The sequence below is a fragment of the Lactuca saligna genome, chromosome 3, assembly GCF_052625555.1.
Source record: "Lactuca saligna cultivar CGN05327 chromosome 3, ASM5262555v1, whole genome shotgun sequence".
Classification (NCBI taxonomy): domain Eukaryota; kingdom Viridiplantae; phylum Streptophyta; class Magnoliopsida; order Asterales; family Asteraceae; genus Lactuca; species Lactuca saligna.
Genome location: NC_136419.1, coordinates 28,398,328 through 28,413,965, shown reverse-complemented (window position 1 = coordinate 28,413,965; position 15,638 = coordinate 28,398,328). Strand labels below are relative to the sequence as shown.

At 36.8% G+C, this 15,638-nt stretch overlaps 2 protein-coding genes across 2 annotated transcripts; one reads left to right on the top strand and one right to left on the bottom strand.

Annotated features, from left to right (window-relative positions):
• The first annotated feature begins 4,255 nt into the window (after positions 1–4,255).
• LOC145034925 (Pentatricopeptide repeat (PPR) superfamily protein) lies at positions 4,256–7,256 on the top strand. The gene has a single exon (XM_078983491.1). The coding sequence runs from the start codon at positions 4,824–4,826 to the stop codon at positions 6,756–6,758; it is 1,935 nt and encodes a 644-aa protein (XP_078839617.1). The 5' UTR covers positions 4,256–4,823; the 3' UTR covers positions 6,759–7,256.
• A 556-nt stretch (positions 7,257–7,812) lies between these two features.
• On the bottom strand, positions 7,813–12,734 carry LOC145034924 (mannosyl-oligosaccharide glucosidase GCS1-like). The gene is made up of 21 exons (XM_078983490.1): positions 12,328–12,734; positions 12,180–12,253; positions 11,790–12,041; positions 11,472–11,640; positions 11,295–11,381; positions 11,125–11,193; positions 10,907–11,003; positions 10,714–10,796; positions 10,511–10,618; positions 10,302–10,423; positions 10,109–10,216; positions 9,962–10,035; positions 9,747–9,872; positions 9,513–9,583; positions 9,193–9,393; positions 9,008–9,064; positions 8,742–8,891; positions 8,548–8,639; positions 8,364–8,473; positions 8,216–8,279; positions 7,813–8,130 (listed from the first exon to the last, which is right to left on the bottom strand). The coding sequence occupies exons 1-21, from the start codon at positions 12,619–12,621 to the stop codon at positions 7,986–7,988; spliced, it is 2,553 nt and encodes an 850-aa protein (XP_078839616.1). The 5' UTR covers positions 12,622–12,734; the 3' UTR covers positions 7,813–7,985.
• Between the last annotated feature and the right edge of the window lie 2,904 nt (positions 12,735–15,638).

Here is a 15,638-nt window from a genome sequence, read left to right as displayed (position 1 = left end):
CTTTCTTTAATCGACATTCTCTCAAGTGGTTGGACCCTAGTGTGATCCAAAAGCATCCAAAACCTGTTGCAGGTTTCATTTCAAAGAAGAAGCTTCCTAAGAAGTAGTAGGAGTACCTCTCGAAGAAAGAAAAAGAGAATTAGCTTTTGTTTCTGGTGTTTGTAATGCAAAACAAAACCTTCCTTTTATAAATTGTACAACTTTGGCAATGGATTGGAATTGAATATGTGGTTTTGCTTTGCTCACTTTTTGAGTTCTAAATTAGTGTTCAAGCAATGCTAACTGGGAAACTCCTTCAGATAATTATATTCTTTAAAAGTGTGTAAATGATAAGGATATGTTTGGTTTCACAATTTACAGTTTTCTATTAAAATTTTCAACTGAAAATGCGTTCGGTTGATTGAATTTGAGTTTCAAAAAAATCCAAGAAAATGAACCTTTTTTTGTTTTCCACATTCTATATAAATTAGAAAAGTAATTTTTATAGTTTTCTAAATTTCTAAAACTGAAAATGAACAAATATTTTTTTTTTCTTTTTTAAATTTCATTAAAAACTCAACTATGTTTTCTAGAAAAATGAAGACAATCATCAACAACCAAACACACCCTTAGGTAGTGTTTAGTTGTGGAAAATTCTTTAGTTTTTTCAAAAAAATTATCTAAAAAAATTGAAAATTTTGAAAATGTGTTTTTTTGACGACTTTTCCAAAAATTTATTGAAAAATGAAAATTGTTTGTTTTCTAAAATTACAAAAAACTGATACTTATCGTCTTTCATATTTTTTCGTTTTCAAAAATATATAAACACACACATCCAACACCACCCACACCCCATCAATCCGCTTCTACTCCATCCATATTCACACCTTATACCACACACATAACCTATTGTACCCATCCCAACTTTTGTAAAATCCTCTTTCGAGACGTTTCTTAATTTAAGGTTTGTGGATAGTAATTTGATTATGTAAAGACTTTGGGTTTTGAGGAAGTAAAGTTAGACCTTATTTAAGGTTAATAATAGTAGTTATAAACATAGTTGTCAAAATCGCGATCCTGATCGTAGGATCGTACGACCCTACGATCCTAGGTATGAAAAATGATCTGGATAGTAAAAGTATCGTATTTGGGGTAGGATCGAGATCCGATCTGATCCTACCTTCCCTTGTCTTTTTTTTTTTTTTTTTTTTTTTTTTTTTTTGCAAATGAATTTTTTTTACCACTTTATGTCTTTTACCCTTTACCAATTTACAATTTATCATTTTGTATTGTGGCTTATGACTAATATTTTGAAGTTTTTATATCTTTTGAATGAAAAATTGAATGTTTGAAATATTTTTCATGATTAAAAGTTATAAATTAAAATTATATTTTATTTTGTGGGATCTTAGGATCTCGATCCCGATCTTACGATCCCGATTTTGTAAACCCAAAAACGATCCTAGGTAGGATCCCGATCTTGACAACCTTGGTTGTAAGATCTAAGCCCTTGATTTGTGTGTTGGAACCAAAGGGTAAAAATGGAAAAGTTATATGTTAGGCTTCTTGCATGAATTGTGGTTTTTAGTTCGACACGTGTTAAGCCAAAAGTAACTAGATAGAATTGTAGAGCTCTTAAATACATTTCCTTGCATATGAAGAAGACCGAAATTAGAGTTGAAATGAAAAAGTTATGTATGTTTGAAGTTGAAATGGAAGTTGGGTGTTTTGCTCTACGCAGGGCGTAGATGCTGAATTTTTGGATGCGATTTTAATGACCTACGCATTGCATAGGTTATGTTACACATGGAGTAATCACTGCAGATCAAAACCCTAATTCTTTGGTTTTGAGCCCTATTTAAGGGCTCTAACTTCTGGGAAACCCTCTCATGACCAGCCTTTATCACCTAAGATCATTCCTTGAGAAACCCTGACATACTCTTACTTGTTTTAAGCATTGACGTCATTTATGTGCTTATTTCTCCATTAGAATGTTGAATCTTAAAGATAACTCCTAGAATGTTGTGAGTCCATGGGATTGTTGGTAGTCCCCATGGTTGCTAATAACCCGTGAGATGTGTTGTTAATCCACAAGGCGTGTTGTTAGCCCACTAAAAGTGCTGATAGTCCTCAAGGTTGTTGATAACTCATAGCTGATTATTATGTTGTGTTGTATTAGATATTTTTGGAAACTCACTAAGTTTTGTGTTTACGATTGTGGATTAAATATTTGTAGGTACTTATCGGATTGCAAAAGCGACTGTACACACACATTATGATTTGAATTTCCACATTATCTTCTTTAACTCTGATTTCTGAATAATGATAGATGAACAAACGGTTGCACTGCATGTAATTTCGTTAAAATGGATGTTTTTATATTTTTCAAAATGAAAATTTTAGTTGGCATTTTTGAGATGTTACAACTTTGCACATCGACCACTAGTTACCTGTGACATCCCCAAATTTCCCGGCCAGAAAAGACCGATTTAATTTATGCTTCTTAAAATCAAATCAGAAAAGTCTTTATAAAAGATGTTGCGGAATTGGTCCCCAAAACAAAATATGATAAACGTTTGTCAAAACCTTTCTTTAAGAAATATATCATTTCCTTTTATATCAAAACCTCGGGATGTCATGTTCCAATACAGATCAAAAGCATAAACAAGATATTATAAGCCTTACGACAATCAATTGTAACTACTGGCCTATAATCCAAAATTCACTCATCATCATCATCCGACTATGTTCGGGGTCCTCTACCTATAATATAAACAGCTGAGTGGGTCAGGCTTGGAAGCCTGGTGAGCATATAGGGTTTTCAACCCACAATACATAAATTTATTATGTTTAAACATCAATCAATCAACCTAATTACCCCAAACCCCATTATTTTATTTATTTCTTAAGGGTTTACCCTAAGAATCAACTATCCCTCCTTCCTAAGGATTCATCCTAAGGAATAGACACAAAGTCAGCTCGTGACCGGGGTTTATACAACGGGCACTAATTCCATAGCTTCCAAAGTTTACTCAACATGTGCTAAGTCCATAGCTCTCATTTATCGACAATATTATTTACAGGTGTTCTCTCCTACAATACATGTCAATAGGTTTTAGAGTACAACAAAAGAACATATAGTTCATTACACCTACAGGTTGCGGGCCTGCTAGTGTTCCATATACTGTCTAGAATAGTCCATGGTTGTCATCCATACTCTGCTGAATGACTACAACAACAACATCGAGGCCTCTCATCTTTCTAACACACATCAACTATTTCATCCACCTATGTTCTACCCAACATATTTTGTAGATAAAAAGCATATACAATTTAAAACTTATATAAAACATCAATTCAACAGTTACCTCAATTAAACAATTAATATATTTACACATAACACATATTTCAAGGTAAATACTTCATATCTATGTGTAAATTGAAAGTAACTACACACTCACATGATTTAATGAAAACCAGGCAGCAATTCGTTTCCTAAAACGATCGTTTCTAATAAAACCGGGAGTTTTATTGAGAAACCGGGCTCTGCGAATGGTCGGGCTTCAAAACCGAAAAGATAAATTTTTCGGGCTTCACGGGCACTTCGTGGCGTATTCCGGGGCTTATAATCGATACTGGGGCTTCGGGGGATGATAATATGAAAGAAATATGGAGAAAGGGGCTAAAAATGACAAGTTTTCAAAATACCCCGGGAGGTCTCGCACCCTTCTATTTATAGGGTGGAGCTTCTGATCGGACGGCTGAGAAGGAACTACACGTCGTAGATCCGAGGGCTCGCAGGCGAAGGCTCGCACGAGGGCTGCACGTGCGAAGGGCTGCTGGCTTCTTGTGATTGGTCCGAGGCGTGTGTCCGATGCGCAGGTGGTCAACATGTGCGAGGGTCTCGGTGGCACTCGCTGATTGGACCGTGGAGTCGTCTTACACGTGCGAGGCTGAGAGCTAGGTGCGAGGCTCGGAACACGCGACAAGCATTGCGAGGCTCGGACTAGGCTGCACACGTGTCGCTCCTCGGATGTGCCACGGCTTCGGATGACTCAGCAGCTCGGTGACTCAGCAGGTTGGTGACTCAGCAGGACATGTGGCACTTTTTCAGCGAGGATGACGTGGCAACTTGATTTCACCTATTTGTGGTAATTTTGAATTTTTTTTCAGTGAATCTGCGGTGATTTTGAATTTTTCAGCTACTGTGGTGCTCTGATTATATCACATCCATAAATTGAGTTAAAATTCAGCTTTTTGTTCTGTGTTTTATGTTTAGGTAATACTTAAAAAAGTAAATTCCTAGATACACAAAATAAAGAATCAGTCAAGTTGTGGCTCTTGATCCCCACAGATAGAATCATACAAAGAATTTGTTTCTGTTATTTGAAAATCATACTAATTGGTGCTTTATTTCTGTTTTTTGATGTTGTTTTTGGTAGATGGATTCTAATGTCATATAAGCGATGTTATTTTTTGTGTTGTTCTTGGTATCTTGAATTTGTTCAAGGGTTTTGAAATATTGTCACCTGCAAGTATATGGACATCAGCCTACATTATTTTGATCTTTGTTTTGGGTGATTTTGCTTTCGTTTTATAAGTATTTACATAGATTGTTGTATTAAGGGGGTGTTTGGCTTAGCTTTTCACAAATCAGAGCTGGAAAAGGTTTTCTGGTGTGCGAGTCTCTGCTGTTTGTTATGCTCATTTATGGTGATGGTTGCTTGACTAAACTTTTTCAGGGCGGGTTGACGAAGACGAAGACGAAGACTACTCAATTGAAGCCCATTTGTGCATATGCGAAAGCTCGTAAATACGAAAACTGCAAAAAGTAAGCTTTATAGATGAACCAAATTTCATCATGCCCTTTACATCACTTTACTCAGTTGCTTAAAACATGCATTTCCCAGAGAGATCTCCTAACCGGAAAATCCCTCCACACCCTCTATATTAAAACCGTCATCCCTACTTCCATCTTCCTTTCCAATCACTTCATCCTCCTCTACTCCAAATGCCGCCGCCTCTCCGCGGCCCGCAACGCCTTTGATGTTATCCCACATCCAAATGTCTTCTCCTTCAACACAATCGTCTCCGCTTACGCGAAAGAATCCCAACCCCTCATTGCCCACCAGCTGTTCGACCAAATTCCTCAACCAGATATTGTGTCTTACAACACCCTCATTTCAGCTTACGCAGATCGAGGAGACACCCAGCCAGCTCTTCACTTGTTTATGGATATGCGTGAGTTGGGTTTTGACATGGATGGCTTTACATTTTCCGCTGCCATCACTGCTGCTTGTAAAAACATTTCTTTGACACGTCAGCTTCATAAATTGGCAATTTCAGGTGGCTTTAATGCTTATACTTCGGTCAGTAACAGCCTCATCACGTATTATAGCAAAAATGGGTATCTGGAAGAGGCCAAATCCATTTTTTATGATATGGGTAGCAACAAAGACGAGGTGACATGGAATTCAATGATCGTGGCACATAGCCAGCATCGAGAAGGATTAAAAGCACTTGCATTGTATCGGGAAATGGTTCATTTGGAGTTACCAATTGATTTGTTTAGTTTCGGTAGTGTCTTATCTGCATTTACCTGCCTGGAAGATTTACATGGTGGGCTTCAGTTCCATTGTCAATTAATCAAGAAAGGTTTCCACCAAAATACCCATGTAGGAAGCGGATTGATTGATCTCTATTCAAAATGTCACGGTGGCATGTCAGATTGTAACAAAGTATTTCAAGAAATTATGGAACCGGATATAGTCCTATGGAACACCATGGTTTCTGGGTATTCTCAGAACGACAATCTTTCAGAAGAAGCTCTCTCTTGTTTTATACAGATGCAAAGAGAAGGTTACCACCCAGATGATTGCACCTTTGTTTGTGTAATCAGGGCAAGCTCTAATCTCTCCTCACCATCTCAAGGCAAACAGCTTCATTCTCTTGCTCTTAAATCTGACATCCCATCAAACAAAATCTCTGTAAACAATGCACTGATCTCCATGTACTCCAAATGTGGAAACTTGCAAGATGCACGCCGACTGTTTGACAAAATGCCAGAGCATAATACCGTCACATTCAACTCACTAATCACAGGCTACTCAAATCATGGGTTTCAAATACAGGCATTGGATCTTTTCCAACACATGCTTAACACAAACATATCCCCCACAAGTATAACCTTCGTATCTATCTTATCAGCATGTGCACACACAGGAAAAGTTGAAGAAGGCAGAAAGTATTTTACTTTAATGACTGAAAAGTTTAATATCGAACCAGAAGAAGAACACTTTTCATGTATGATAGATCTTTTGGGTCGAGCAGGTAAACTTGATGAAGCTGAAAGACTGATTGAGTCAATGCCGGTCAAACCTAGTACAGTCTCATGGGGTGCTTTACTTGGAGCATGTAGAATTCATGGAAATCTTGAATTAGCAGTAAAGGCAGCTAAACAATGTCTTGTTCTAGATGCTTCTAATGCAACCCCTTATGTGGTTCTATCACACATGTATGCTAGGGCTAACAAATGGGAAGAAGTGGGAAGAGTCAGGCAGTTAATGAGAGACAATGGGGTGAAAAAGAGTCCGGGGTGTAGCTGGATTGAGGTAAACAAGAAAGTACATGTTTTTGTTTCAGAAGATAGTTGTCACCCCATGTTGAAGGAGATTAATGAGTTTTGGGAAGAGTTGTTGAAGAAGATGAAGGAAGTTGGATATAGAGATTATGGAATTGTTGAAGAAGATGAATGTGGGAAGTTGTGTTTGGATTATTGATGAGTACAGAAGGAGAGAGTTTGTATGTGGTGAAGAGATGTGAGAAAGTTTCATTGTTTTTAAGGAAGGAAAATGTTTGATGTGGAGATATTGTTGATTGATTTTTTACACATATGACAATTCAAGAAGATATTTAAACAGAAACCCTTTTGAGAAGAAACCATGAGGAGAGGGAATCACTACAAGTGGAAGGTCAAAAAAGGAATTGCATTTACATTTTACGTTACACAAAAAAGCATTGACGAGATATCTATCAAAGCAAAAGTCATTTTAAGGTAGAAAAGCAATGCTTGTTACACAAGTGTGATGGCGATTTGCTCCCATGATATGATTACTTTTGTGTATGCCGGCTGAATGAGATTCTCGTATATTTTATGATGGTATTAGACCTGAAAACAAATTTCCAGTAGTACTAACCGGTTGTAAGGTTTTACAGATTTTATTTTACCTTGTTTATTTAATCTAGTTTTTATTACTTAACTCAAACATATTTTTGCATTTATAGATAATTTCTTTGTTATTAATGGTGAGTATCTGAACCTAAAGGGATTTTTAGTTCCATAGTGAGAGGTATCATCATCCTAATTGGCATCATGTTAGTAGAGTCAGAGGAAAGAAACAAATTATTTGAGTTTATGCATTCACCTGTTGGCAAAACGGGCATTTAGAAAAAGATTTCATTTTTTGAAATATATACCAAACTCTCTATTGATACGTCAAATGTTGATTTCACATGCATGTTGTACATTGCATAATTACAAACGGATGAAAGATAGGGAATCACTTCATCACTAGATATGTTGATTAAAATCTTCAAGACCTTGAAGAAAATGTGAACGTGGTTAAAGAGGGTTTTCTTTTGAATATAATGGGTCGGGATGAAATGTTTCAAGTCGTTAGAGACATTTGTAATCTTGATAGCATTAAAGCGGTAAGATTTAAATTATTAAAAAATAATGTTTGTTTTTTATGTTGAATGATACATTGGGTTTTATAAAAATGTTGATTAGTATATTAATTTTGTTTCATTTTTTGTTCAAATATTGTATAGAAGTGTAGAAAATTTTTAAAAAAGTTTTTAAGGTCAATCAATGTTTGTATATGAATTTGTCTTTCCCTAATACCTCAGACTTAGAAACTGCTTAAACGATTGTTTTTTCTTCTTCTTCTTCTTCTTCATGTTACAAGTAAATAAATAGTCCCAAGTGAAAACTGCAAAAAAATGTGTCAACATTGAGTATATGATTCTGCCATGATTAAGACCACCAGCGAAGTCCAACCAGTAAAAGGGTGTGCACCCTTCCCACTTCCCTTTTTCTGATCATACTGTTCCCATAAATAACCTGTCTCCTTATACTTGTTCATCACATTCCTGTTGCATGCACAATTTCAACCATACATACGTAAAAATGTAGAGGTAAATTGTAAAATTAAATAAAGTACTATAAACATTATACCGAATCAGATTGCCCCTCAACTCATTGTAAATTAACTCGGCTCTTTCTCTATATGGGCCTTCCTCTACAACAACAAATAATACACACAGTTAGTTTCAAGGTGTATCTATGTATGCATATAATATAAGAATTAAATAATATTGTATGCCTTTTGAATAATGATGTAGGGATGAAAGAATTAAGTAATTCATGTTCATCCAAACTGGGCCTCTCCAATATGGTGGGTCATGCTCCGTATTTCGCCTCATGTACATCGAGCTATATATATAAAAAAAAAAAAAAAAAAAAATCAATGTTGGTTATATATAAATAATAAATAAATCCCACGACACCTTGTTTTAGAGAGGGATCGCAGGCCAAAGTCGGTCCACAAAGTGCTGTTGTTGTAAATAATGTCGAGTTGTTTTTCTAGAATCCATGAGTTCTGGATGTATGTATGTATGTTGATTAGAAACAAACATGTAAATAATAATGAAATAGGAAGAAATGATATTATTATAATGAATAGTTAATTAATTAAACTTACAGATGGAATGATCTTCCAGATGAAGGGAAAAAGACTGACATATCCGATATGTGGAACCAGTCTCAATTCTGGTTTCTCTAAAACTTGTCTAACAAGCTCTAGACTTGGGGGTTTCCCATTTTTCTCCACTAGTTGTCTTCTTAATCGAACCTAAATATGTCCATTCATTCACTCAAAATGTCAAAAATATATAAATTATAATTTTGTATGAAGATTATATACTATGAAAGGACATAACATAACATAACGGGTGGATACAACTTAACCTTTTCTGTGTGATTTCCATAATCAAAATAAGCACCATAATCTTTGTCAAAGTGCATCTGGAAAACAAGAAACAACATTTAGAATCAATATATATATATATATATATATATATATATATATATATATATATATATATATATATATATATAACATAAAATTTGACTTTAAAAAACAAATAAAAAACCTTATTGAGAAGATCAAAATCAGCAAGTAGGTTGGCTGTGTCCCCATATAGGTTGGTGGATTGTTGTTTGTTGATAAGTTGATTTGAGATGGAGTGCATGCAATCGGCTGCAAGAAGCATCCAACATCTGAGATCCAGGTGGCGCTCTTCTTCACTTGGATGTGAGGCACGTGGATAATCATCCAAACCAGAAGATAATGTCTAACAAAACATTTCAAAAATTAATTGACACTTGGTTTACTGATATAACTTTTGTAAATAAAATTAAAAAAAAAAAAAAAAAATAGCAATTTAAATGAGGTTGAAGATATAAAAATAACCTTTGGGTTTAGTTCAAAGATGGTTTGACTCTCTTTTCTTCCATGCCAGTAATAGCTGCTTTTATGCTGGCCTGTCGTTTAAAATATATATATATATATATATATTTTTTTTTTTAAGGCTCAAATAAAGTTGAAGTTTCAACATCTCAAATAAATTTTAATTACTCTTCCATCTTTTTACCACCAACACTGTTTCTAAGCAAATAAAGTTGAAGCATCCAACATCTTTTTTACCTGATTGTGTTGTATTAAACCATTGAAACCATGCTTCTAAACGACCAAAAGACCGTTCAAAAAAAGCAGAAATCTCCTTGCTTTCTGTTGCAGAGAACTTGTTTTTCATCATCCCACAAACCAGATCTGAAAACCAAGCTTCATTTTATCAGGAGTCATATCCTTGAAATATTTGAATCAAAAGTTTTTTTTTTATAAACAAAAAGCAAATTTACCTTGTAAGACTAAAAACAATGTTGGTGGATTTCCATTACTCGGGCGTTGAACAACAAATTCTTCAGGTACCTTACTGTAAATATATAACAAGTTATTTTCACAAAAATATACTCTACTACAATAAAAAATCAAGATCAATGGTGTACCTTAAAGCTTCAGCTCCTAAAATTTGCTCACGTGGAATCCAACCATCAATGTTCATAAGATCTAACCAGTGTCCAATAATATCCAAGGAAATATGCATATCCCATCGCCTACACAAAAATTTAAAAAAAAATGAAAACCCAAATTTTGGAAAGGAACAATTCAGAAAGAAAAAAAAATGTATAATTTATATACCAGATTAATAGTTGATGAAAACCCTCATCCCATAAGAATCCTCTAGGAAAAAATGGGCGACTTGGAACAGCAGTGTACAGCTCAGCGGGCCAATATAATACAGAATCACCACCAGATTTATGCTGTTTTACACATATTCATGATAGTTTATAAATAAATATTTTAAGCATAAATATTATTAAGGAAGAATAACAAACATAGAAATTTACCTTAGAGGGTTGTGGAAACAATATTTTTGATTGGCCATAGAAGTATCCAATCCCTCCTAATAGATTTCCAATAGCAGCCTTACCAACTTCCATAGATTCAGAATCAAGCTGCAAATAAACATTTAGATCAAGGGTATTTATGTAATTTAAACAACAACAATGAAAAAAAGACAGTAAGGAGCAACAGCTTCTGTGAAGGGTACCTTATCTGATGGATTAAAGATTTTATTGAACTTATCATCAAATTCATTTTCCTTCTTCTGAAGATGACTAGTAAGTGATGTACCTACATATAAGAAAGAAATATAAACACTATAATACTATTATATAAGATACTATTACTGATATTGGTAACTATTACTTATATTGAAAAATTATTAGTGTAATATCAAGTACCAGTTAGGCTGTTGACACGTTCTTGGATTTCAGCATCATCAATATCAGTTCCAGTTACAAAAGCAATGTCTGCTTTAAAAGGAGTTTTAGCAGAGATCTGCTAAGACAGAAGGATAAGGTTCATGGAAATTGAACCAGAAAGTTAAATTGTGCTTGATGAATGATGATGACAGTCTCATAGTATATAATAACATATATTTGGATGATGAAAACTGCACCTGATAAACTAAAATGTTAGCAGAATCTTCAGATGTGTCTGGAAGCTCCAAATGGCCATAGTTTCTTGCCTATTAAAGCACAAGGAGAACCCAATCCCATCACCAACACAATAGTTAAATAAATCAGTTACAGGAAACAAAAAGCTTAAGGTCAAATATTAGTATATTACTTGTAGTGCAAGAATTCCTTGGACCACATCAGAGAGATTGTGAATGTGAGGTGTCTTGAGACCAACATGGTGGATTTCAAAATCATCCTGAAAACAAGTTGGTCATCACATCAGTTCAAAAGGATTAGCAGTAAAAATAAAAAAAATTATATATATATATTTTTTTCATGATAATACCGTTGATTTTAAGTGTAGCTCCCAATCACTGACATCTGATCGTGATCCAAATGCCAACAGAGACTTCTCATGAATTTCTGTAACACTTCTACCTAAGCTCAGAGCATTTTCACCCTCATCAGCCACATAAAAGAAAAGATGTGCAGCATCTGGCATTTCTTCACTTAATCTGAAAACAGCAACAAAGAACAACAATACAGGGTAAATTGCTTGCAGTAGTGGAAATTGGAATTCAGTAGATGAAATAGTTTAGGAAAAATTGATCTATTTCAGTAGTACCAACAAAAAATCATTTCAGGAAACAGGTAGGGTTTATACTTTTCAGATTGCACTCCAACTCGAAAAGCCCAGTCTCCTCCATAGCCACTTCCATCTACCTTGGATTTCAAGAAACTTGTGGTCAATGTCATCCCGTGATCAATTAGAACCTGATGTCCATAGTCTCTTCCATTATGTTTATTCCAACCATATGTTTGAAGATCATCTGCATCTTGGCAGACATGTCGCATAAAATATCGTCCATCCTTTATACCAAGCCACATCAATCCAGCAACCAAAGATTCTGGAGTCCTGGAAAGGACAACTGATATCATATATCTTAAATGTTCAAACTACATGAACATCAGAAGCTTGCTATTACGGATTCAGCAACCAAATGTAAAAGAGAAAAATTAGCCACAAGAAGGAATCCCGAAACTATAAGCTTACCTGGCTCTGACACCGAAATAAACTTGAGGACGATATGTTCCCCAATATAAGCTCTCCTTATGATCTCCTTGAAACTGCAGACAATCAATCAAATTCACTCATCTGTAAGAAGAAGATGCATAATAAGCAGCGAATACCCTAATCTCACCATCTCAAGGTCCATGATTTTTGGCGCAGGAAACGGTGTGATAACCCTTGGCAATTGATCGTCTGCATCGGAGAACTGAACGAAATGGTAGAGAAAAAACAGGGCGACCAATGACGATACGATAGTAAACCCTAGAAGAACAAAATTAACATCTAAAATGCGAAGTTGATCTTTGCCTCTTTCCCTCCGCAAACCCTTCCGGTTACGAAGTTCGCGATGATCTTCTCCGGATACACTGCTGGTAGTCGGTTTGATTCTGTTTCTCGCGGTTTTCCGGACATCTCCTCCGCCCATTTTTCCGGCGACGTTAAGTTCATCCAAGCGCGGGCGGAGCTGCGAAGGGAGAGTAGAAACTAGAAAAGAAGACTTTTGAATCCCTGGAAGTCAAAACAGATCAGTGTACTTCTATTCAAATCATATTTTATGCTAGTATATATATATATATATATATATATATATATATATATATATATATATATATATATATATATATATATATATATATATATATATATATATATATATATATATATATAAAAGGGAATATCTCAAATATATCACATTAAAGTGTGTTACAAAAAAGTAAAAACTATTTGAAAATAAGTATTCATACACAGATTTTCATACACAATAACTTATCCATTATATAGTTGCAAGGTTCTAAATGGCGTGATGCGTGGCATGACGGCAAGGTCAAGACTCAAGCTTAACGACCTATGACGAGCCATGGCGTTTTTCAAAACGTGATGTAAGGCGGCGATTTTGTATTAATCTAAAATTATATTACCACATAAATATAAATTTATATTAAATATAACTACTTTTTAGAAGTGTTAGATCAATAACTAGTATCAAAAATTTAACAAAAAACCAGTGTTGCAAAAATCGATCTAGACAGCCGATTAATCGGCGCCTAGGCGCTTGGCGGCCTCTAACCACCTACAAATAGGTGTTAGAGGGTTAATTAATCGGCCTTGGTCAACATCGGTCAAAGACGGTCCAAATCGGACAAATTCGATTCATCTTAAACCCAAAATCGGACCAAAATGGCTCAAACTAGCCAGCTCAAAGGAGCTACTTGCCTAAAATATATTTGGCTTGGGTTATCTTAAGTGGATAGATACATGCGCCTTTTTATAGAAGATGTTTTCCCTCAGAGAATGCTCCCGCTGGCGATGTGGGATGCTGAAACTTATTTTTCTTCCCTGCGTTTCCTTCATCATTCTTTTCGCTATGTTGTTGGTCGTTATTTTCCTTCTGCCCTTGCCCCATCCCCGTCAACCTATGTTGCCTTCAAAACACTAGCTTGTCTAAACCCATCAATTGTACTTGATCAATTCCAATACTTGTACACCATAATCGATTAATTCCAAGAGTTGTGCTCCTCTTTGACCTCCGGCCCCTGCTCCATCTCCATCACCATTGAACCTCCAAGACTTATGCTCTATCACCATTGAACCTCCAAGATCCATGTGGTTGCAGTTTGTAATAGGTAGGGGCAGAAGTGGTGGTGATGTTGGTTGGAATGAAAACGAAGAAGCAGCATCTCCTTCACAGACCATCGTTACACGTCACCTTCTGTAGCACCTGGTTCCTGGTACGTAAATCTTATTTGAGTACTTTCCATTTTTAGCCTTGGACTCGGCGAGTCATAGGTCCGACTCGCCGAGTAGAGATGGGACCCGGGACACGTTTAAGTTGGCGACTCGGCGAGTCCATATCCTGGACTCGGCGAGTACGCGCTGTCTAATGAAACCCTAATTTCCAAGGGTTTGCACCCTATTTAAACAACCATTTGCGCCCCAACTCCGCCCCATTCACCCTCAGAAGCTCTCCATACGTCCTAGCCTTTGTTCTTGTGAGTTTGAAGCTTATTAGTGTGTTTCCTTGAAGATTTTGTGAAGGAAGAGGAGTAGATCAAGAGGAAGGGAAGGAAGCCAAGCATCCTAGTGTTCTTTCAGTGATTTCTTTGAGGTATAACCCGTTTTCCCTCTGTTTTTATGCTTATTGCTCCATTAGGTCTTTCTTGAGCCTTTCCCCAAGCTTGTATGTGCAATATAAGGCGTACTAAGTTGATTGGCCTTTAGATCTAGGCAAGATTGAGCTCTAGGAGCTTAGATCCGTTACCTTTATGGAGCCTTGTTGCTTGTTCACCCTAAATCTACCCCTTTTGAGGCATTTTGAGCCCTAAATCCCTCATTGGTGAATATCTACACGTAAAGTTGGAAACTTTACGTGTGATTTATGCTCTAGGAACCCAGATCTGTGAATGGTATAGACTGGAATCAAGCAAAATCGCGTATATAGTGATTGCATGGCGACGACTCGGCGAGTCGTTCATCTAACTCGGCGAGTCTGCTCGCGAGTCTCCGAGTTGTTCCCTTTTCGTTATGTCGAGTTTGAGTAGTGAGTCACGGGGTGTGACTCGGTGAGTTGGAAGCCGAACTCACCCATGGAGGAACTCGGCGAGTCAATGCCCTGACTCGGCAAGTTTAAGGCAATCTTCTTAGATCAAGAACAGGCTCGACGAGTTGTTCATACAACTCGTCGAGTCTCAGCATGGTGTTCATCGGATGAAGATGAACTCGCCGAGTTGTTCATACAACTCGGCGAGTAGGATGAAGGACTTGAACAATCAGTTTGGAAGGAGAACTCGTCGAGTCAACGCCTAACTCAACGAGTAGAAACGGGACCCAAGTCAGTCGATTGGAACGGACTCAGCGAGTTGGCAAGCCAACTCGGCGAGTCGGGTCAACTAAAAGTTGACTCTGACTTTGACTTAGGGCGTAAGCAGGGGTAAAATGGTCATTTACCCATAGGTCAGTTAGCAGTGTTTGATTGAGTATGTTGTGGGAATTGCAGCCGGAGGATTTCCGGAGCAGTAGCAGCAGCAGTAGACAGTCAGTTCCCGATCAGATCAGCAGCTACTTCGAGGTGGGTTACCTTCCAGTAGCGGTGGGTCTACGGCCATAATGTCGGCCCACCAGTAGGAGTTGTATGTTAGATGATTGTCTTTGTGATATCATCTAGGTTTGCTACTACCTGATATGCTATATGCTAGCTTGATGTGTTATAGTAGTAGAGTTCGGTTGTTAGGACCGAAGGGTGGTCAGACACCCCAGATACGTCTGACAGTATGTGATGATATGTTTGCATGCTGGCTTGTTATGTTTTATGCGATAGAGGTAGTAGGAGGGGACCAGTCTCCGAGGTTCGGTTGTTAGGACCGAAGGGTAGTCAGCACCCCAGAATGGCTCGACATGGGTAGGTCAGCGCCCCATAATGGCTTGACATGGGTAGGACGACACCCC